At 44.5% G+C, this 22,612-nt stretch overlaps 1 protein-coding gene across 5 annotated transcripts in view; it reads right to left on the bottom strand.

Annotated features, from left to right (window-relative positions):
- The window catches only part of Atp8b5 (ATPase, class I, type 8B, member 5), a 119,998-nt gene that overhangs the window by 5,794 nt on the left and 91,592 nt on the right, over nucleotides 1-22,612 (bottom strand). For 4 of the 5 annotated variants that reach the window (NM_001431282.1, NM_001431283.1, XM_087551243.1 and 1 more), the window contains 8 exon segments: nucleotides 1,375-1,558; nucleotides 2,171-2,318; nucleotides 2,701-2,806; nucleotides 4,011-4,122; nucleotides 9,986-10,150; nucleotides 13,434-13,549; nucleotides 14,883-15,071; nucleotides 16,786-16,948. In NM_001431282.1, coding sequence (NP_001418211.1) covers nucleotides 1,375-1,558; nucleotides 2,171-2,318; nucleotides 2,701-2,806; nucleotides 4,011-4,122; nucleotides 9,986-10,150; nucleotides 13,434-13,549; nucleotides 14,883-15,071; nucleotides 16,786-16,948 — 1,183 coding nt within the window. 5 annotated transcript variants of the gene reach the window in all.

Raw genomic sequence — 22,612 nt, 5'->3', positions numbered from 1 at the left:
GCTGGGTTCTTATGCTGGCAAGTGTGGAGGGGACATGGACACAAGGTACAAATCTTTTGTTTTACATTTGGCAGATACTGGTATGCCCAGTTAGAACTGCACCTTCTCAGTGGACTCTTCTTGTGACTGGTTGCTCTGTCCCCACGCCCTGGGAAACAGCCTTTTTGTTTTGGATTCTGTCATGTAGACTGCTTGGTACTGTACAGCCAGTACCAGAAGGTTTCCCTCTGCCCTGATGCTCGCCACCTGGACCCTTTCTTACCGTTTAAATAATTGTCATTTGAATTCCTTGTTATCCACAGAGGCTACTTAAATAAATTAAGAATCCGGAAGAATGCTGATCTAACACAATATTTAATTACCTACCTTTATCTCTGGGGGCTGTTTAGAGAGACTGGCAGTGTACACACTTGGCTAGTGAGAACTCCGTGTTGCTTTCTAGAGCATAGGCCTGTAGCACCAGGACACACTTACTTAATGTGCTAGATAAAGCAGAATTGTTCTTGACAAAATATAAGACCGAATTTCCTCAGCGTTCTCACTACTTTGAGTCAACTCACTCTTGTGCTCACATCCACTGATTTTTCTCTACATCATTGCTTGACAGGATTGACTGAGTTTTCCTGTCCTTTTTTCTTTGCCCGAGACAGGGTTTCTCTGTGTAGCCCTGGCTGTTCTGAAACTCACTTGGTAGAGCAGGCTGGCCCTGAACTCAGAGATCACCTCCCGAGTGCTGGGATTGAAGGTGTGCATCATGGTGCCCCACGAGGAAAACTGAAATTTCTAAAACCTCAAAGACTCAGCTAGGAACTCTTTCTAGAGTTGAAGCGGGGGCTGGGCTCTCTGGTGGTGTTTCCTGCATAGTGAGGTTTTGCTCAGACCTCACCGATCAACACATTTCTGGACATGCTCTTGACATTTAACTCTTTGCTTTCACTGATATGCATCCTGGTAAGTCTCCGCCTCCCCTCCTGCTGGGGAGCCATGGCGGGTTCTAAGGAGCACTACTTTAAGCCCACAGACTTGAGATGAAGGAAGAGGAGCTTTCTGTGGACCCGACGCCATCTTGGACAGTGGTATGGCAGCTGTGAGGGCAGCTGTGATGTGAGGGTGTGCCCGGGCTCCCTCGGGTCACGCACATCTGTGACTGCACTCACCTTCATTGTGTAAGTGAATGAGTCTCACTTTGTGCATGCCTGTGGATGTACGTGTAAGCGAGAGTCTGGTGTGAAGGGGTTGTAGACAATAATGCATACTTGGTACGACAGGTAGAGTGTGAGTCAACACCACAGGACCATTTGGGTCAGTTTGCCCATGGAGGAAGGAAGGGGGTAAGCCACGGATGGGGACTACTGCCCACCTCCCCTCACATGCCTTTGATCATGCCGATGTCATTGGCCCCATCCCCGATGGCCAGTGTCACCACCTTCTTGTACCTCTTCACCAGGTCTACCACTTGGGCCTTCTGAAGGGGTGTCATCCGGCAGCAGACCACCCCCTTGCACATGCATGCTGTTCGCAGCAGCTCGAACTCCGTGTTGCTTTCTAGAGCATAAGCCTGTAGCACCAGGACACACTTACTTAATGTGTTACCCCAAAGTCTGTCTGGGTCAGATCTTCCCTTTGTCCTCTCCTGTCTTTTCTAGGGGAAGCCTGTTCCTCGCAAGGTGCTCTACCCTAAGGGGCCTGCCTCTTGAGTTAGTTCTAGGTACCCTCACATCTGGCTCAGCCTCCAATGGGAAATTATCACTGGGTCAAAACAGTCAGTGGGTCATTAGGCCAAGTGACTTTTGAAGGGCCGTGTTCTCTGTATCTGTCCCTTTCCCCTGAGTAGCAAGCCATGTTAGTAGAGAAAAACTCAAATAAAGAATAAAGGAGGAATTTTCTTGGCTTCTCTTTCTTGTTTTTGGTTCTTTTTTTTTTTTTTTTTTTTTTTTGGTTCTTTTTTTCGGAGCTGGGGACCGAACCCAGGGCCTTGCGCTTTGGCTTCTCTTTCTTATACTCCTGCCTAGAGAAGCCCGGGGAAAGATGGCGTTCAGGTAAGGGTACCCCAGGGAAGGGTAGGGTGACCCATAAAATAGGGAAGGGATAAGATCTCCCTGACTGGGCTGGATCTAGGGATAGAGTGAGTTGGAATAAGGAAACAGAGTTGTAGCTTTGTGTTGCCCACCAGACTGCAGCCACTGATGACCAAGCCGTAGCTGCCATTGGGCACCTCGTCAACTGCTTTGAAAGGCATCTTGGACTTCCTGGCAAGGTAGATGTTTATGGGGTCTGATTCCAGCAGAGACTCAGGTTTCATCTTCTTCCTTGCTGTCCTGGAAGCCAAAACTGTATGGTCAGAGTCTCAACCGAAGCCCTACAACTTAGGAAGAAAAAACCACATCCAAGGGAAGAGTGGACAGGGCGGGCCCTAGGCTCCTAGAGAGCAGCAGCCGCCTGTGCTGGGGCCTCCCGAGGCCTCTGCTGCCCTGGGTTACCACTAGCTGGCCACGCTCACACTTCTCCGCCCGCCCGCCCGCCCGCACTCTTGAGTTCTTTAGACCAAATGCTTCTTTAGAAATTATCTCAACTATTTTGGGTGTTTCACTAATTCCCCTTTGCCATTTCTTCTCTGTGCCTCCTGTGGAGGGGACCACATCTGGGGGAAAAGGGAGTGGGAAGCTTCAGTCCCGACTGCAGCTACTTTCCTGTGTGTACCTGAGTTCTTCCAGAACAGTCTCCCTATCTGTGCCTTCCACCATGAACACCGCATCCATTTCATCCTTGAATATCCTACAGGAGTAGGCGATGTTCACAGCAGTCTCTACAGAAAAGGGAATATGGGTCTCGTTTTGACTATACTTACCATGCGAGTTACTTGGGCAGGAATAGCAGGCCCAGAGCCACTTGGCTACGTTTGCCTTGGACAGTTAAAATGCAGGGTGTTTTTTTTTTTTTTTTTTTTTTCATGAACTGTGATAAACTGTAGTCAAACACTAACAGGTGAGTGTCTGCTTGGCTTTGCCTTACGGGTTACATATGAAGAGCAGAGAGGTTGCCCAGGCTTAGTCTTCTCTAAGAAGCCTCTTTGTGAGGGTGTATGAGTGTGCCATAGCACATGTGTGGAGGTCAGAGGACAACTTGCAAGGGTGTGTGGGTCCCAGGTAGTCAGAGTTTTAGTGACAGACACCCTTACCCTCTGGGTTATCTTGCTGGCCTGTGGATGTGTTGTGTTTTGTTTTTGAAGAGTGCTGTTCCTATTTCTGTACTACATTTTATGAGAATAGAGAAATGCTCAAGTTATATCATTTCTTTATATTAAGAAATCTGGAATTTAGAATAAATTAATACTAAAAAAAATTAATGTCCAAATCCTGGTTACAAACATGGTGAGAATTCAGAAAAGAAATATATTTTTTTCCCAGAAATTTCTTCCTGGAAGTCCTAGAAGGATTCATAGGACTGTGCATAAGCAAATGTGCTGTGAACAGGAAAACAGCCCAAGCTGGGAGTAGGAATTCAGCTCGGGGGAGACATAGGAAGATACTGGTAACAATAGAGGGGATAAAGGTGTGTTGGTAGCAATGGATTATTTAGGTCCTTGAAGGCCAAAGGGGATTTTACATCACGAAGTCACTGTGGGTCCCTGGACAAAGGGTGACATGGAGTTAGTGTGTGTGAGGAAGATTAAATTGATGGCTGTATAGATTAAGCTAATGGAGGTAGGCTATGGTGAATTAGTAGAACAAGAAGGGCAGAGAAGACAGCAGCGGGCAGCAGCTGAACAAGTGTGGCAGCGGTCAGGATTTCTAGATGATAAGGGGCATGTGTTAAGAACAGGCCTTGGGGACAACAGAAGGGTCTATTAAAGACAGTGTTATAAAGTAAATGACAAATTATGTACAAAAGTGGAAAGGAAGACAGGCGTCTGCTTAGGCCTTGGTCAGAGGTATATCTGTCAAGCAAAGAAGGGAAGAGATGTCCACCAGGGCAGGAAGAGGGCTGTCTGGGATGGCACTGTCCTTTACCTTGCTTATCACCGGTCAGAACCCATATTTTAATTTTGGCTTTGTTCAGGGTGACAATTGTCTCAGGTACTCCGCTCTGAAGCTTGTCTTCTATGGCTGTGGCCCCTAGTAACTTCAGACAGGAGACACGGGCAAGTGAGGTCAAGGATGAGAGCTTCAACACTAAGAGCTACCTAGAGACGTGTGGGCCTCAGCTCCCTGTCCTGGGATGAAGACCCCGCCTGGAGGGAAGACTCAGCATGCTCTGCCCCTGACACATACAGCTGTTTGTTTATTGGTTTGTTTTTTTCACACAGGGTCTTTAAAAGGCAGCTCTGGCTGTCCCAGAACTCACTCTGTAGCCCAGGAAGACCTTGAACTCACAGAGGTCTACCTGCCTCATGTCCCAAGTGTGGGGACTAAAGGCATGCACCACTATGCTGAGCAAAACCCAGTTTTTAAACCTCACCCTCATCATCGCTGGCTTCCCAGCACCTAATGTGCTGAACCGTAGAAGAGAGGTTTCCAGGTCCCTTCAACCCTACAAGAGTTTGAGTGTGCTTTATGTTTTGATTCTACTGAGACCATCTGAAACTTCTGGAACTTTCCACCTCTCTGGAGTGGAGCACTTACAAGAGTGCTGGTCTAACACTGGGCCTGTTTATAGTAATCCCAAGGAGCTGACATGGGGATGAGCCCTACAGCTAAACTGGGACACTGGGAGACAGGCAAGCTACTAAGTGATTTCTGCTAGGTCTTCAGAAGGGCAGACAGGAAGGAGAGCCGAGATCTCTACTATCTTTTGCTGTCAGTAACTTATCTTTTTACAGTAGAACTAGCCTGATCAGTCTTGTAACACACACACACACACACACACACACACACACACACACACACGCCCACACACCCCTATGTTTTAGGGTCTTCTTAACTTCTTTTCTTATGCCCATAATCCACCCACCAGCACATTCTTTTTTTTAAGCTCTGTACCCCATTTTTCCATCTTTATTAACTTGAGTATTTCTTATTTACATTTCGATTGTTATTCCCCTTCCCAGTTTCCGGGCCAACATCCCCCTAACCCCTCCCCCTTCCCTTCTATATGGGTGTTCCCCTCCCCATCCTCCCCCCATTATTACCCTCCCCCCAACAAACACATTCACTGGGGGTTCAGTCTTGGCAGGACCAAGGGCTTCCCCTTCCACTGGTGCTCTTACTAGGCTATTCATTGCTACCTATGAGGTCAGAGTCCAGGGTCAGTCCATGTATAGTCTTTAGGTAGTGGCTTAGTCCCTGGAAGCTCTGGTTGCTTGGCATTGTTGTTCATAAGGGGTCTCGAGCCTCTTTAAGCTCTTCCAGTCCTTTCTCTGATGCTTTCAATGGGGGTCCCATTCTTAGTTCAGTGGTTTGCTGCTGGCATTCGCCTATGTATTTGCTGTATTCTGGCTGTGTCTCTCAGGAGAGATCACATCCGGCTCCTGTCAGCCTGCACTTCTTTGCTTCATCCATCTTGTCTAATTGGGTGGCTGTATATGTATGGGCCACATGTGGGGCAGATTCTGAATGGGTGTTCCTTCTGCCTCTGTTCTAAACTTTGCCTCCCTATTCCCTCCCACGGGTATCCTTGTTCCCCTTTTAAAGGAGTGAAGCATTCACATTTTGGTCATCCTTCTTGAGTTTCATGTGTTCTAGGCATCTAGGGTAACTCAAGCATTTGGGCTAATAGCCACTTATCAGCGAGTGCATACCATGAGTGTTTTTGTGTGATCGGGTTACCTCACTCAGGATGATATTTTCCAGTTCCATCCATTTGCCTATGAATTTCATAAAGTCATTGTTTTTGATAGCTGAGTAATATTCCATTGTGTAGATGTACCACATTTTCTGTATCCATTCCTCTGTTGAAGGGCATCTGGGTTCTTTCCAGCTTCTGGCTATTATAAATAAGGCTGCTATGAACATAGTGGAGCATGTGTTTTTGTTATATGTTGGGGCATCTTTTGGGTATATGCCCAAGAGAGGTATAGCTGGGTCCTCAAGTAGTTCAATGTCCAATTTTCTGAGGAACCTCCTGACTTATTTCTAGAATGGCTGTACCAGTCTGCAATCCCACCAACAATGGAGAAGTGTTCCTCTTTCTCCACATCCTCGCCAGCATTTGCTGTCACCTGAGTTTTTGATCTTAGCCATTCTCACTGGTGTGAGGTGAAATCTCAGGGTTGTTTTGATTTGCATTTCCCTTATGACTAAAGATGTTGAACATTTCTTTAGGTGTTTCAGCCATTCGGCATTCCTCAGCTGTGAATTCTTTGTTTAGCTCTGAACCCCATTTTTTAATAGGGTTATTTGTCTCCCTGTGGTCTAACTTCTTGAGTTCTTTGTATACTTTGGATATAAGCCCTCTATCAATTGTAGGATTGGTAAAGATCTTTTACCAATCTGTTGGTTGCCTTTTTGTCCTAACCACAGTGTCCTTTGCCTTACAGAAGCTTTGCAGTTTTATGGGATCCCATTTGTCGATTCTTGATCTTAGAGCATAAGCCATTGGTGTTTTGTTCAGGAAATGTTCTCCAGTGCCCATGTGTTCGAGATTCTTCCCCACTTTTTCTTCTATTAGTTTGAGTGTATCTGGTTTGATATGGAGGTCCTTGATCCACTTGGACTTAAGCTTTGTACAGGGTGATAAGCATGGATCGATCTGCATTCTTCTACATGCTGACCTCCAGTTGAACTAGCACCATTTGCTGAAAATGCTATCTTTTTTCCATTTGATGGTTTTGGCTCCTTTGTCAAAAATCAAGTGACCATAGATGTGTGGGTTCATTTCTGGGTCTTCAATTCTATTCCATTGGTCTATCTGTCTGTCTCTGTACCAATACCATGCAGTTTTTATCACTATTGCTCTGTAATACTGCTTGAGTTCAGGGATAGTGATTCCCCCAGAAGTCCTTTTATTGTTGAGGATAGTTTTAGCTATCCTGAGTTTTTTGTTATTCCAGATGAATTTGCAAATTGCTCTGTTTAACTCTCTGAAGAATTGGATTGGTAATTTGATGGGGATTGCATTGAATCTGTAGATCGTTTTTGGTAAAATGGCCATTTTTACTATATTAATCCTGCCAATCCATGAGCACGGGAGATCTTTTTTCCATCTTCTGAGGTCTTCAATTTCTTTCTTCAGATTCTTGAAGTTCTTATCATGCATATCTTTCACTTGCTTGGTTAAAGTCACACCGAGGTATTTTATATTATTTGGGACTATTATGAAGGGTGTTGTTTCCCTAATTTCTTTCTCGGCTTGTTTCTCTTTTGTGTAGAGGAAGGCTACTGATTTATTTGAGTTAATTTTATACCCAGCCAGTATGCTGAATGTGTTTATCAGCTTTAGTAGTTCTCTGGCAGAACTTTTGGGATCACTTAAATATACTATCATATCATCTGCAAATAGTGATATTTTGACTTCTTCTTTTCCAATCTGTATCCCTTTGATCTCCTTTTGTTGTCTGACTGCTCTGGCTAGAACTTCAAGAACTATATTGAATAAGTAGGGAGAGAGTGGGCAGCCTTGTCTAGTCCCTGATTTTAGTGGGATTGCTTCAAGTTTCTCTCCATTTAGTTTAATGTTAGCAACTGGTTTGCTGTATATGGCTTTTACTATGTTTAGGTATGGGCCTTGAATTCCTATTCTTTCCAGGACTTTTATCATGAAGGGGTGTTGAATTTTGTCAAATGCTTTCTCAGCATCTAATGAAATGATCATGTGGTATTGTTCTTTCAGTTTGTTTATATAATGGATCACGTTGATGGTTTTCCGTATATTAAACCATCCCTGCATGCCTGGGATGAAGCCTACTTTATCATGGTGGATGATTGTTTTGATGTGCTCTTGGATTCGGTTTGCCAGAATTTTATTGAGTATTTTTGCGTCGATATTCATAAGGGAAATTGGTCTGAAGTTCTCTTTCTTTGTTGGGTCTTTGTGTGGTTTAGGTATAAGAGTAATTGTGGCTTCATAGAAGGAATTTGGTAGGGCTCCATCTGTTTCAATTTTGTGGAACAGTTTGGATAGTATTGGTATGAGGTCTTCTATGAAGGTCTGATAGAATTCTGCACTGAATGCATCTGGACCTGGGTTCTTTTTGGTTGGGAGACCTTTAATGACTGCTTCTATTTCCTTAGGAGTTATGGGGTTGTTTATATTATCTGTTCCTGATTTAACTTTGGTACCTGGTATCTGTCTAGGAAATTGTCCATTTCCTGCAGATTTTCAAGTTTTGTTGAATATAGGCTTTTGTAGTAGGATCTGATGATTTTTTGAATTTCCTCTGATTCTGTAGTTATGTCACCCTTTTCATTTCTGATTTTGTTAATTTGGACACACTCTCTGTGTCCTCTCGTTAGTCTGGCTAAGGGTTTAATCTATCTTGTTGATTTTCTCAAAGAACCAACTTTTGGTTCTGTTGATTCTTTCTATGGTCCTTTTTGTTTCTACTTGGTTGATTTCAGCTCTGAGTTTGATTATTTCCTGCCTTCTACTCCTCCTGGGTGTATTTGCTTCTGTTTGTTCTAGAGCTTTTAGGTGTGCAGTCAAGCTGCTGACATATGCTCTTTCCTGTTTCTTTCTGCAGGCACTCAGAGCTATGAGTTTTCCTCTTAGCACAGCTTTCATTGTGTCCCATAAGTTTGGGTATGTTGTACCTTCATTTTCATTAAATTCTAAGAAGTCTTTAATTTCTTTCTTTATTTCTTCCTTGACCAGGTTATCATTGAGTAGAGCATTGTTCAACTTCCATGTATATGTGGGCGTTCTTCCCTTATTGTTATTGAAGACCAGCTTTAGCCAGTCCACCAGCACATTCTACTGACACTCTCTTTAAGAGAACGAAGTGCTGCACTCTGTGTGCCCTTCTCCTTGGTAGCTGCTCTGCCCAGTGTGCACAGTGGAGACTGCAGAAGCAGTTACATCACTTCTCCTACTGAACCCTCCTGTGGCTTCCTGCCCTCACCTGGCCCCTGAGGACGCTCACCTTCTCTGCCTCAGGGCCCTACTTCTGCCCCCTTAACTTACTCTGTCCCAGCTCTTCCACCTTTAACTACTAACAGGTTAAGCCTGTCCCTGCTCAGGTCTGCTTTATTGCCATTACAGTACGTGAGGAGCTGTTTGCACAGCTATACAGCTAGAGAGCTGCTTGGCCTGTCTGTCATCTTCCTGAGGATTCTCTCAGATGTCTTCCTCATGGTGCAGACTAGCTGCTTTGTGTAAGATGCAACATATATACATACATACATACGTACATACATACATACATACGTACATACATACATATATACATACCCACCCACACATATCTTTTTGCTCATTTTTTTCTACTGGTATATAGGACACAGTAGATCATAGGCAGCCCCTGATAAATATATTGAATGAGTGAGTAAGTTATTTTGGTCTTGATTATGACAGTAATTCATTCTGGATTATTGAATCTGTGTATTCGGATCTTCTTTGCTTCTGGATTAACTCCTCCTTCCTTCCCTTTCTTCCTTTCCAATTCCTTTCTTCCTTTATTTTGAGACAGAATTTTGATCTTGCTATGTAGCTGAGGGCAAGCCTGAAGTTCCAATCCTCCTGCCTCCCCCTCCCAAGTGCCGCAATTATAGGTACATGCTCCCATACCCAGTTTCATGCCATGCTCAGGTTGGAACCCAGGGCTTCGTGTGTGGTGGGCTAGCACTCTACCAACTGTGCTCACTCCAGCCCCAGACTATGTCATTTCTTTTAGCCGATTTAGGGGCTAAGAAAGACTTAAAAAAAAAAAAATAAACCCACTACTGGGCGTGCCCAGTCAGTCTGGATTTCTGTCTTAGTCTCCCAGGCACAAAAGCTTGGGGTTTTCTTGCTGAGTCTGCCTGCCTTCTCCCACATCCTGTGGCGGCCCTGTTTAGAGCCTGCTCAGTCCACTAACTGCCATCCCCACCATCTCTGCCTTCTTCATACTCACCACTAAGTCTCTTTCAATCTCTTCGTAGACCAGAGCTAGTTTTTTTTCCCGATTTTCTAAAGTCAGCCAGGCTTCGCCATGCTTTTTAATCCATGTCTGGAAAAATGCCTTATCCAGCTCCCGGTAGGCCACCATGAGGGTGCGAAGGCCTTCGCTGGCAAAGTCCTGGAAGATGAAGATTCGTGACAAGTCTGAGCTAGGTAAGACTGAGATAAGGGGCGGGCACACTGACTCCATAGGCCCCTCTGCCTGTGAGCTAGGCTGTCCTGCTTAGTGCCATGGGGCTAGTCTTGTACTTTCTAAGCACTGTCCCATGGAAGTCAGTGGGGGAAGCGTGTATGGGAGACTGAGACAGGCACATCCTGAGTTCCAGGCCAGCCGAGGCTATATAATGAGACTGTATTTCCAAAGTCAAAACCAAACGAGGTGGAAAATGCCCTCAGAAAGAAAGTTCTTAGCTATAGTTTACCTAGCATTTGTTAGGTGACTCGGGGAAAGAGCAAGTCTTCTAGGTTTCTTTTTCCTAAGATTTGGGTGACAATGTGCCCCTTACACAGAGGAGGTGACTATGGAGGGAAAGTGGGGAGAGTGGTACACTAAGGAGGGAAAGTGGGGAGAGTGGTACACTAAGGAGGGGTTTGTTGTAAGGTGATGATACATAAAAGCCGTTCCTACTTTGTGCAAATGCACACCCCTTGACCTCTCGTGGACAGCGGACACTTAGGCAGTACATGTTTGCAGTCTGTCTGCATCTTACTGTCCAGTTGAGAGGCTATAGACAGCTCTCTTGAATGAGTTGGTTTGTGTTTATTCCCTGGCCACAGAGGTATCTTAGCCATAGGTAGCCATGCTGCAGGAGTAGATACCCTTGGCCACAGGGAGGCCTGGGTGAGGACGCAGGTGCTGGCGGAGAGAGCAGAACTCATCTGTCTGAGGAGCGGTCAAAAGCGGATTTTATGTACTAAGACCTTAAAACCAACAATAATTCTACATTAGCACTGCTAGAGTAAAGTGAGTGAGAACGCACTGGCGTTAGGAGATCAGAGGAAACATAGATTTGATTTTATTCCCTGTATAACTTCCCAGCTGGTGTTAGCTCCAGGCATAAACAATGTAAGGTAACACACATAGGGATTCCATATCTTAAGCGTTTGTCCCGTTGGGCCAGAGAAGAGCTCAGGAGACAGCAGAAGGAATGGGTAGCAGCAGAAGCTGGTTCTCCATTTGATACAGTTTAAAGGACAACACAGCGATGGATTCATTAATCCATCTGACAAACCACTTTACAGAACCTACTAACATCTCTCATCCCTACTTGTACGGTTTTCTTTCCTCTTAGCATGGGGCAAACCATGGCCCAGTGCCCAAGTCTCCTGTGGCCCATTTCTATGTGACCTGTTTTCTGATCCCTGTTTTAGTGGATGGGAGCTGTGCTCCTGTGTGTTACAGTTTGACTTGCCATCAGTGGTTTTAGTGTAGCTATGTCCCGTTATAAATGACAGCTAAAGCTGGCATCAGGAAACGTGTCAAAATAGTTTCCTATTTCAAACCAGGTCAGAAATAGTTTTTATGAGCATCCGTTGAGGCCAGACTCGGGAAATGCTCTCTGGGAAGGTACCTTAGGTAAGAGAGCAGGAAGTAAGAAACCACTGAGGCCTGCACAGTAAGAGGTGGAAGTGCTGTCCTGTGGGGCACAAACTGACTTCTTAAAACTTGATGTGGGCTGGCAAGATGGGTCTGTGGGTGAAGGCATTTGCTAAACCTGACGAGTTAGAGCCCCAGGACCCAAACACAGACACTTCATTTTTAAGACCTAATATATAATTCACATGCTATAAATTCACTGTTTTAAACCACCAGACTGCTCACCATTATCTAATGCCAACATGTGCATAGCCTCCTGCCAACATGTCCATATCTATCTATCCATCCACACCCCCTGCCCCGTACCTCCGTGAATGGCTGTGGAAGTTGGTTCTATCCTTCTGCCTTGTGGGCCCTGTCTCTGATCATCAGGTTTTATCTGCTGAGCTTTCTTGCTCAGTGGCTTTGGAAGCCACATCAGGAAATGCTATCTCTCACGTCTGTCACATAGCGCGTTTTCAAGGTTTATCTGCTGTACTATGCACCACATCCCCCTTTATTACCAAACATTGCTTTGTAGACAAAAAGAGCACATTTTATTTATTATCTGCTGATGGACATTTGGGTTACTCTAGACACTTTGCAGCCATGAATCATCTGCTGTGAACATTCATGCATTATTTTTCTTTGATGTGTTTTCATTTCTCTGGAAACAGAATTCAGAATGGAATTTCTCTATGCTTAATTTTGTGAGGAAATGCCTGTACCATTTTTACCTACTTATCAGCAATGTATGAAGGCTCCATTTTCTACATCTAGATGACATGTATTATGGTCTGGTCATCTGGTTTGAACCAAAATGGTATAGAGAAAAGCAGTATTTCATGTTTTTTTTTTAGAGATTTATTTATTTTATGTATATGCATAGACTGTAGCTATCTTCAGACATACTGTTTTTTTAAGAGATTTATTTATTTTATGTATGTGAGTTCACTGTAGCTGTCCTCAGACACACCAGAAGAGGGCTTCAGATCCCATTACAGACAGTTGTGAGCCACCATGTGGTTGCTGGGAATTGAACTCAGGACCTCTGGAAGAGCAGTCAGTGCTCTTAACCACTGAGCCATCTCTCCAGCCCCATTTCATGGTTTTTATTTGTATTTTCTAGTAACTAGTGATGTCAAGCATCTCTTCGTATGCTTCCTGGCTATTTGTTCTCTGACTTCCGGCTGTGTGTTAATGCTAGAAACATTAAAATCTACTTTATGGAATATTTTACTGATTTGTTCCTCCCTCCCTATCCAGTCCTTTGTGTCTTTCCTTAAACTGCTAGCCTTTTACATACAACATGTAACAGTTAGGAATCTCTGAGTGCAGTGATCTTGTTTCCCTTTCTTAGGACAGCAAGCTGAGGCCACTCTCTTTTTTTATATGATACACCCCAAATGCTAGTTGGTGGGAGTAGGGTAAGACAGAGGAGGAAGTCTCCCTTGGGGGTTGGATACCAGAAGGAGGTATCAAATGCCCTGGGGCTTGCTTTCCCCCTCTACCCTAATGGGAACATGTCTTGTAGAGTAGGGCTTCCATATCAACAGACCATATTCTGAAGGAAATACCAGATCTAAGAGTCATGGTATTATTCTGATCACTCTTCCACTGACAGGATCCTTGTTAGACCTCTAGGGTCTTGTCCCACTTAAGTTTTGGACACAGAAGTTGGAAATGTGGTCAGTGAGACTATAGTTTTAGTGTTTGGCCAACGCACACCCATATAGAAACACCCTACAATAGGGGCATTTCTGGTCATGTGTCCAGAGGTGGAGAACCACCCACGACTTCTATCTGTTGCCACCGTAACACTTACATCTAACTGGTCCATGGTCACATCGCTGAGGGCTGCACAAGACGGATGCAGTAGTTCATAGATGATGGTGTCTGCTCCCTTGCAGAACAACATGACCCGATCTTCAGGTGTCTGAACTAAAGTTGAGCAAATTAATCAAAGTAACCACGCAGGCCAACTGTTAAGATTTTTTTTTTTTTTTGGTTCCCTGAGGAACTTCAGGAGCCTGTTCCACATAACATTTGTTTCTGTGCTACCTTTGGAGGCTAAGAACGTGATGGAGACAGGTCTGGTAACAATTCTTCTGTAGGTTCCATATTCCTCCATGGAGGATTCTGATGCAGAGTATTATTTAGTTGCTTTTGTTTTGCTTTGTGAGATAGTTTCACGACTATCTGAGGCTGGGCTTGGAACTTGCTATGGAGTCTGGGGTGGTCTGGAACTCATGACTCACTCTCTCTCTCTCTCTCTCTCTCTCTCTCTCTCTCTCTCTCTCTCTCTCTCTCTCTCTCCCAACCAACGGGATTGCAGGTATGTATGACCCTACCCTGTCACATTTGAATTCTTAGTCTCAAGGCTCAGACCAAAACTAGGACCATGGATGGCCTCTTCAGTCTGAGTCTAAACCCATGTTAAAGAGCAGACGGCATGGATTCCCACTGTGTGTCTCCAGTATCCTAGGGATGGGCGACAGCCCTGTGCAGAAACTGAATTCCAAAGCATCTGCATAGGTGCTGTTTTCATGTAGCGTGTCTATACCTTGCTGTATGCCTTCATCTTTAGACTTCTAATACTGCCAAATATAATGAAAATGTAATCTTTGTGTGTGTTTATATTAAGAACGAATCCCAGTGATTCACAAATATTCTACCCCTGAGCTACATCCCTGTAAGTCACTGTAACCCTTCCTTAGAGAATAATAACAAATATAAACATTTACACATGCTTGGAACATACCTAACTTTGATTTGGGCCCTGGGTATTGAAACCAGGGCCTTGTGAATACTGAGCATATCCTTCACAACTGAGCTAGATACTCAGGCCCCACACGACTGTGTAGATAAAAAATAGTTTTTATCTACAGTTGGCTGAATCCAAGGGTGAAGAGAGCTATATTATTTTCTCCCATCTCTTATATCATGGTCAGGATTTGTAAATTCATTTTTGTCCTTACTTGGACTGGAGGGTGCTGGTAAGTGACTGGCAGAAATACTAGAGAAAGGACATAGCACTTGGTAGTAAGCCCCTATTTATGTATAGGAGATCAGAGATAAAGTGTATATAGAGATGAGAGATAAAGGAGTATATAGAGATGAGAGACTAAAGTGTATATATATTTGAGGCAAACGTCTGCGAGAAGTCATGTGAGTGGGAGAGGGAATCTGAGTGAGGATGAAACAGAAAGTTAACAAGCAAATGTATGCAAAGGACCAAAGAGAGAAGACTGGCTGACTTGGAGGGAGCACCCACCAATAACAGACATCCTCTTGCGCTCATTGCTGAAGTCCAAAATAGCCAGCAGACGGTAAACTCGGACTCTCCCCATTTCGATCACTGTGATGGTCTCAGGTGTTCGGGAGTGGAACACAAAGCCAAAGTTCCTAGAAGCCGTAACCAGGGCACCTTCATCTGGTGACTGAGCTTGGTACACCAGCTCACCTGACAGGAGAGAGAATGGCAACAGAACCTACAGAGATGAGCGACGTAAGTCCACCCTGAAGTGAAACCGTATTTCAAGTGGTTGACATAAAGGATCCCAGAAGGTGACATAATTCTTCAAAACTTCCTAACATGCTGAGCCCTAAAGGGCCAGGCTATGTAGACCATGCAAGACTATTTTTCTTTCCAATCTCTCCAACTGATTTCACAATCTTCAGTTGGCCTGACAGCACCACATGGTGTATGTAGCATACACAGGCAGAACAGGCGGCTACTCAGACTGTAGTGGGTGAGGGTGGCTGGAGGAGTGGTCCCTGGGTCCCACTCAAATAGACAGTCCAGAGTAACAAATCGTGGTGGATGAAAGCTGAGTGGAGTACTGCTCTGTAAGGTAGTAAGAGCGATGATTTAGTAAGTAACACAGAAGATTTATGAGGGCCGCCCCTTTGGCTCACCCTGAGATGAGCCAAAGTATTCAATTAGTCCTTCTCCACTGACTGCTCAGAAGCTACGCGACTCTTCTCTAAGACGATTATTTTCTGAAGGCCATTTGCTTTTTAAGAAGGCATCACCAGAGACTTATCTTCGTGCAGAAGGTAGGTGAACACAATTTTAAGTCAGACTTGGATGTAGCTGCTGAACAGCAAACACTGCCCCTTCTGCTTGCTGGGGTGGCAGTCCCAGTGAGGTGCGATGGGGTTGGCAGGGCCAGGGGACATGAGATGTGGGGTCTTATCTATCTCTGTCCTTCTCACTATAAGATTTAGGTACGTTACTCGATCTCTTTTTAGCTTTAGTTTCCTCAGTAAAACTGGGGGTCTTTTTTTCCCTGTCTGCCTGCCTCAGAAGATGCTGTAAGGATTATGGATGATAAACACAGAAGCGACTGTGAAACTGTGAAGTGACACACAAACACAGCGTTACTGGGAATAGTAACTGTACTGACTTGAGAGAATATGATTCATTTGGAAGCCTAAAGACTTGGTTGTAAGAATTCACAGGGCTGGAGAGATGGCTCAGCAGCTAAGAACATGAGCTGTCCTTCCAGAAGACCCTGGTTCAATTCCCAGCACCCACTTGGTGGCTTACAACCACTTGTACTCACAGTTCCAGGGGACTGATGTCCTCTTCTGACCTCTACAAACACCAGGCATGTAAGTGGCACACAGACACGCATGAAGGCAAAACATGCATACACTTAAAATAATATTAACAACAATTAAAAACATTAAAAACTTAACAATGAATAAACAGTCATTTTTCATTTGTTATTATAAAAATAGTTTGGGTGGGGGTTGGGGATTTAGCTCAGTGGTAGAGCGCTTGCCTAGCAAGCACAAGGCCCTGGGTTCGATCCCCAGCTCCGAAAAAAAGAAAAAAAATAGTTTGGGTGAATTAATGGATTACTGCCATATTTGGTTACTAAAGAAACTAAGACATGTGGTGTCACTTATATTGTAAGGGACAAGAAGACAACTCAGTCCTCAAGGAAGCCTTGTCAAAGGCAGTGGGACTGACACCATGGATCTGTTATTCAGTGACTGACTCTTTCCCTAAAACAGGAGGCTATTCTCTACTCGCTGCTCACAGCGTTCAGCACCCCACAGCCGGGCAGTGCTTTCCTGGGTCAAACTGTTCCAATCCTTTCACACCACCCACTTTCAACCAGGCCTGACGTGGGAACACCGTGTCCATCCATGAGGCCCCTGCCCACCTTCCACCTTCTCTTCTGACATCACCGTGTGGCACAGCGAGAGGCAGAGGAAGAACAAGTAGACCAGTGGGTCTTCACTCTTTACTGCTTCCACCAAAGTCTTGTCGTAGAATGAAAACTTAGGGTCAGCTAGGTGGTTGTAAGAGAAGTCCACCTTGTTACTCTGGAACATAAAGGCCAGAACAAGGCTCTCAGCCACAGGTGCACATTTTCTAGACTGTCACATTGGGTGGCTTCTGGAATGTGACAAGGTGTATAAGGAGACAAGAAGGGGAGGGGAAGCGAGACTGTGCAGGTACCAATGTGGGACTCTGGCATGCAGAACTGGGCTGTTTATTTACGTGCACCCGGGAAGAACCTTCCCGAGAGAAGCAAGGCTTGGTGGACCTCTTGCCCATGCAATGCTGCTATTGTAAATGACCAGTGGTGACCTTTGAACTTGTCTTTTCCAGTTTCCAGATCCTATCTGATAACCAAACCTGAGGCCTGAGGGTATGAAGGACCAACTGCTCTCTGTTATAACTGGCGTGTGAGAAAATTCCGATCTCTGGTTTCTTCTGTCTGATTTAGGGGCTGAGAAAAGAAAAGGTCCTGCACACAATGGTATTATTGTACTGGATCCCACAGAGAAAAACTGGGCTGGGGAAGAATGATGGAAACAGCACACAACAAGCTTCAGTACTTACGTATTTAATACTATCTGAATCATAAGCACACCTGGCTTTCCAGCCTCTAACTGGTCTGACCTAGTTGTCTGTCTATTTAGTCCTTGCCTCAGTCTGTGGATTTACTATGTGCCTGGCTATGCTGTCACCATGCATGACGACTGCTGTATGCTAACACACTTGCTTAGTCCATACAGGATACTTCACGGGTCTTCTCCAGTTCTTTATCACTGCACTATTACCTGTGCTGGGTCGCAGCGTTCGAGTACACATGCACAGCTATGCTGCTTGGCGCATTGTTGGAAAAAGGGAGGTTTGTAGTAAGCTATGCTGGCTCTTCTGTATCTCATCTAGCAAAGAGTTTTGCCAAAACAAGCACAGTCTCCAGATCCTTAATCCACAGACTCTCCCAGTCTCCAAGGTATGAGCTCTTAGGAGTCTATGGGTTCAAACCTTTAAGAGAAGTCACGGGGGCTGGAGAGACGGCTCAGTGGTTAAGAGCACCTGACTGCTCTTCCAGAGATCATGAGTTCAATTCCCAGCAACCACATGGTGGCTCACAACCATCTGTAAAGAGATCTGATGCCCTCTTCTGGTGTGTCTGAAGACAGCTACAGTGTACTTATATATAATAAATGAATAAATCTTTAAAAAAAAAAAAGAGAAGTCACTACATAGCATCCTCTGAAGCATTTCTAGAACTGGCCTCTTAAACTGGCACATTCTCCAAAATAACAGGCTGGGGATGAAGTTGGAGAGGAAGGGTTAGCTCCTGCACCACCGAGTTATTTGCAATACAGCACCACAGCAACTGAAGTGACCAATCACGTCTGTCAGAAAGCCTCCGGCATCTGTATAGAGAGTAGGTTGAAGGTAGCAAGATCAAACAGGGAGACCGGCTAGGAGGTGATTTAGTGACTCACAAGAGAAATGATGAAGAACTCACGACAAATATTAGATCAAAGATGAACATGCAAACACAGCGGGCTGGAATTGGCATAGCATGTCGGAAGAATAAACAAGAAAAGAGTTAAGAATACCTTTATATTACCCCATCGAACCACTGGATAAAAGGTGAGATCCTTTATTATGATAGAATATTCAGTAGGTACAGAGGTTTTTACAGTAAGATAGCAGGATTCATACATGGTCATGCAAGTAGCCATTGTGCACATAAGCCTGAAGCTCAGGAAAGTGATACAAGTATGTTTAAAAAATATTTCCTTCTAGAAAAGTAAAGTGTGCTAACAGAAATCAAGCTGGTACTGACCTGGAAGCTTCCTTCCTACTTAATAGCTTTCTTAGCTGCAAGCTGCTTTGCACACTACCAGGGGAGAAAAATATTCATCAGTCTCACCCATCTGTCAGTGCTGCTAGCTCTGTGACCTATGACAAATTGTCTGGAAAGACATGCCCACTGCTGCAGTAATGACACAGATGTTACGACAGTTACCAACCACCTTCTGACCGGATTCAAGGCCTGCTCTGTGAGACGGAATTCATGCCTGGCACTGATGACAGGGCCAAGAACCTGAGGCTGGGTAGGGCGCAGGCCACAGGGGAGAATCTACCAGTAGGACTCTGCTAAGTAAACACAGAGTTACACTAACGCCTAATTCTTATTGTTAGATCCAAGGACTAGTGCACGGTACGGCCCTCATTAGGGAAGCCTTGTTCTTCAGTGGATGGTACTAATATAGAGACTCGCAACTGGAAGGTTTTGTTGTTGTTGTTAGTCTCTTAGTAAGGCATATACTCTTTCTCCATTCCCTGCCTCAGCTTTTTGGATGGATGGGAACAAAATAGTCGCTGGTAGTTAGCGTTAGCTGTGCATAAGCCAAGCGGTTAAGGGTTTGGGATTAGGTCTAGCAGGTAGCCATAGGATGAGGGATACCCTTAAGGCAAAGATGGAGATTCTAGGAAGAGATGTTTAAAATCAAATCCATAAATAAAAACTGAGTTCCAACACTGGGAAAAACAGTAAAACAAACCAGCCAGAGATAGAAATAATTTTATAACAACCTGGGTTAGGAGTGTACAGTATGCCCACAAAAGGAAAAAGGTCAATGTATTTGAAAATAAATTCAAAACTCTACATGGTAAAACCTTCTAGATTTATTTTATTTTATGTGTTTGAGTGCTTTGCTTGCACATGTATACCTGGTGTCTGCAGAGGCCATAAGAGCATCAGAAATCCTAGAACTGGAGTTGCAGAAGGATGTAAATCACGATGTGGATGCTGGGAACTGAACCCAGATCCTCTGTAAGAGCAGAAAGTGCTCTTAACTGCTGAGCCATCTCTTCAGCCCTCACAGTAAAAATATTTAAAGGCATTAAAAACTGAGCCAAAGAGATTTTCCAGCAACTTGGGTTTGATCCTGGGGACCCACATGATAAAAGGAAGGAAACAGTTCCTAGGAGTTGTCTTCTAACCTCCATGTGTACATGGTGGCAGCTCCCACTTAATAAATAAAAATGTGACTAAAAAAAACCCTTAAAGATAAAACAAGAAGAGTAGAACAATGTGTCAGTGAAGGAGGAGAGCTAATTTTACTGTATAAAGATGACTTATAAATAAGAGAAAGGGCAAAGAACGTGAATAGACCTGAAAATAAGTATTCAATAAGGAGATGTGAGGGGAAAGAGGAGTGCGCGTGGCTCTGCCTAAGCACGGGGTGGAACTGCGGACACTCAGCCACAGGGGTCAGCAAGAGTCACCAGTGCCACTACAGAGAGCTAATCCTGCTGTACGTCTCAACAAAGATGGAAAGGGGCATTCCAAATACTTAAAAAGATTTTTTATTGATTCTTTGTGGATTTCGTTACAGTCTGACTGACCACCCCCACCCCCAGCATGGCTGTAGCCATTTTGTTCCATGCCTGCTAGCTATTTCACAGTGTTGCTGTAACATGCCTGCCAGTCACTGACACAGAGAAGTCTCTTGGCTCAAGGACACGCTGACCACATACCCTGTTTTGTTCTGAATGTTTTATATGAGGTTTCCACAAAGCTTTACATAGGACACGTCAAATCAAAGGTCAGTATAAACTGTTATGTCTAAAATATCTTGAGTTAGAGCTCACCGCTAGGCAGCCCTGCCTGCACCCACAAGTGAATGAGCTCACTGTGGGTTTTGTGACTGACACTAAAGAACCAAAAAAATTATGATTATGATTATGTTCTGAAATTCTCCTGCTCACCACCAATCCACCAACACCCTTACTGTACTCAGGACCAGTCAGAGCAAAGGTTGGCTGATACAGCCAACTGCTCCCTTCCTTGCCCTTTAAACTTCTGAACCTGGTTTGTCTTATAAAAAGCCTACCCCGAGAGCAGACTAGACCGCAGTTCAGCTTCTGAGTCTTTTGTTCTGTTTTTTTGTGGTGCTGAATATTCATTATTAAAGTGTGTATATTCAATAACCTATTCTTGCTTAACCGAGATTGGCATTTGTATCACTTGTGTGGCGATTCCTGACCTCCAACAAATTTCAGAGTATTATCCCACCCTAACCCTACCACCCTGTTCTCCCAAGTGATGCAGCAAGTGAGCGGTGGGGCCAGCTCGCCCAAACTACCTGGTGAGTATTCAGAACATTTTAAAAGCACATTTTTATTGGATAGTTTATCCATTTACATTTCAAATGTTACCCCTTTCCCGGTTCTCCCCTCTCCCAATTAACCTCTCCCTCATTCTATGAGGATGCTCCCCTCCCACTCACCCACTCCCACCCACCCACTCTCACCTCAACAGCCTGGCATTTCCCATACACTGGGGAAATGTGCCTTCACAGGACCAAGGGCTTCTCCTCCTATTGAAGGCAGACAATGCCATCCTCTGCTACATATGTGGCTGGAGCCATGGGTCCCTCCATGTGTACTCATTGGTTGGTGGTTTAGCTCCTGGGAGCTCTGGGGAATCTGGTTGGTTGATATTGTTGTTCTTCCTGTGGGGCTGCAAACCCCTTCAGCTCCTTCAGTCCTTTCTCTAACTCCTCCATTGGAGTCCCTATGCTTAGTCCCACGGTTAGCTGTAAGCATCCTCATCTGTGTCAGTAGGGCTCTGGCAGAGCCTCTCAGGAGACATCCATATCAGGCTCCTGTCAGCAAGCACTTCTTGGCATCAGCAATAGTGACTGGGTTTGGTGGTTGCATATAGGATGGATCCCCAGGTGGGGCAGTCTCTGAATGACCTCTTCTTCAGTCTTTGCTCCACTTTGTCCCTGTATTTCCTCCCATGAGTATTTTGTTCTCCCTTCTAAGAAGGAAATGAAGCACCCACATTTTGGTCTTCCTTCTTCTTGAGGTCCTTCTTGAGGTTCATATAGTCTCTGAATTTTTTTCCTGGGTAACCCAAGCTTTTGGACTAAAATCCACTTATCAGTGAGTGTATATCATGTGTATTCTTTTGTGACTGGGTTACCTCACTCAGATAATTAGACATAGTACTACCTGAGGACCCAGCTATACCACTCCTGGCATATACCCAAAAGATGCTCCAACATATAACAAGGACACATGCTCCACTATGCTCGTAGCATCTTTTGGGTATATGCCCGGGAGTGGTATAGCTCGGTTCTCAGGCAGTACTATGTCCAATTTTCTGAGGAACCTCCAGACTGATTTCCAGAATGGTTGTACCAGTTTGCAACCCCACCAAAATGGAGGAGTGTTCCTCTTTCTCCACATCCTAGCCAGCATCTGCTGTCACCTGAATTTTTGATCTTAGCCATTCTGACTTGTGTGAAGTGGTATCTCAGAGTTGTTTTGATTTGCATTTTCCTGATGACTAAAGATGTTGAACATTTCTTTAGGTGCTTCTCTGCCACTCAATATTCCTCAGCTGAGAATTCTTTGTTTAGCTCTGTACCCCATTTTATAATAGGATTATTTGGTTCTCTGGAGTCTAACTTCTTGAGTTCTTGTATATATTAGATACTAGCCCTCTATTGGATATAGAGTTGATAAAGATCTTTTCCTAATCTGTTGGTTGCTGTTTTGTTCTATTGATAGTATCCTTTGCCTTACAAAAGCTTTGTAAGTTTATGAGGTCCCATTTGTCTATTGTTGATCTTAGAGCATGAGCCATTGGTGTTCTGTTCAGGAAATTTTTCCCCTGTGCCCATGTGCTCAAGGCTCTTCCCCACTTTCTCTTCTATTAT

The sequence above is a fragment of the Rattus norvegicus genome, chromosome 5 (genome assembly GCF_021556685.1).
Source record: "Rattus norvegicus strain SHRSP/BbbUtx chromosome 5, alternate assembly SHRSP_T2T, whole genome shotgun sequence".
NCBI lineage: Eukaryota > Metazoa > Chordata > Mammalia > Rodentia > Muridae > Rattus > Rattus norvegicus.
This window is presented reverse-complemented; position numbering and strand designations above follow the sequence as displayed.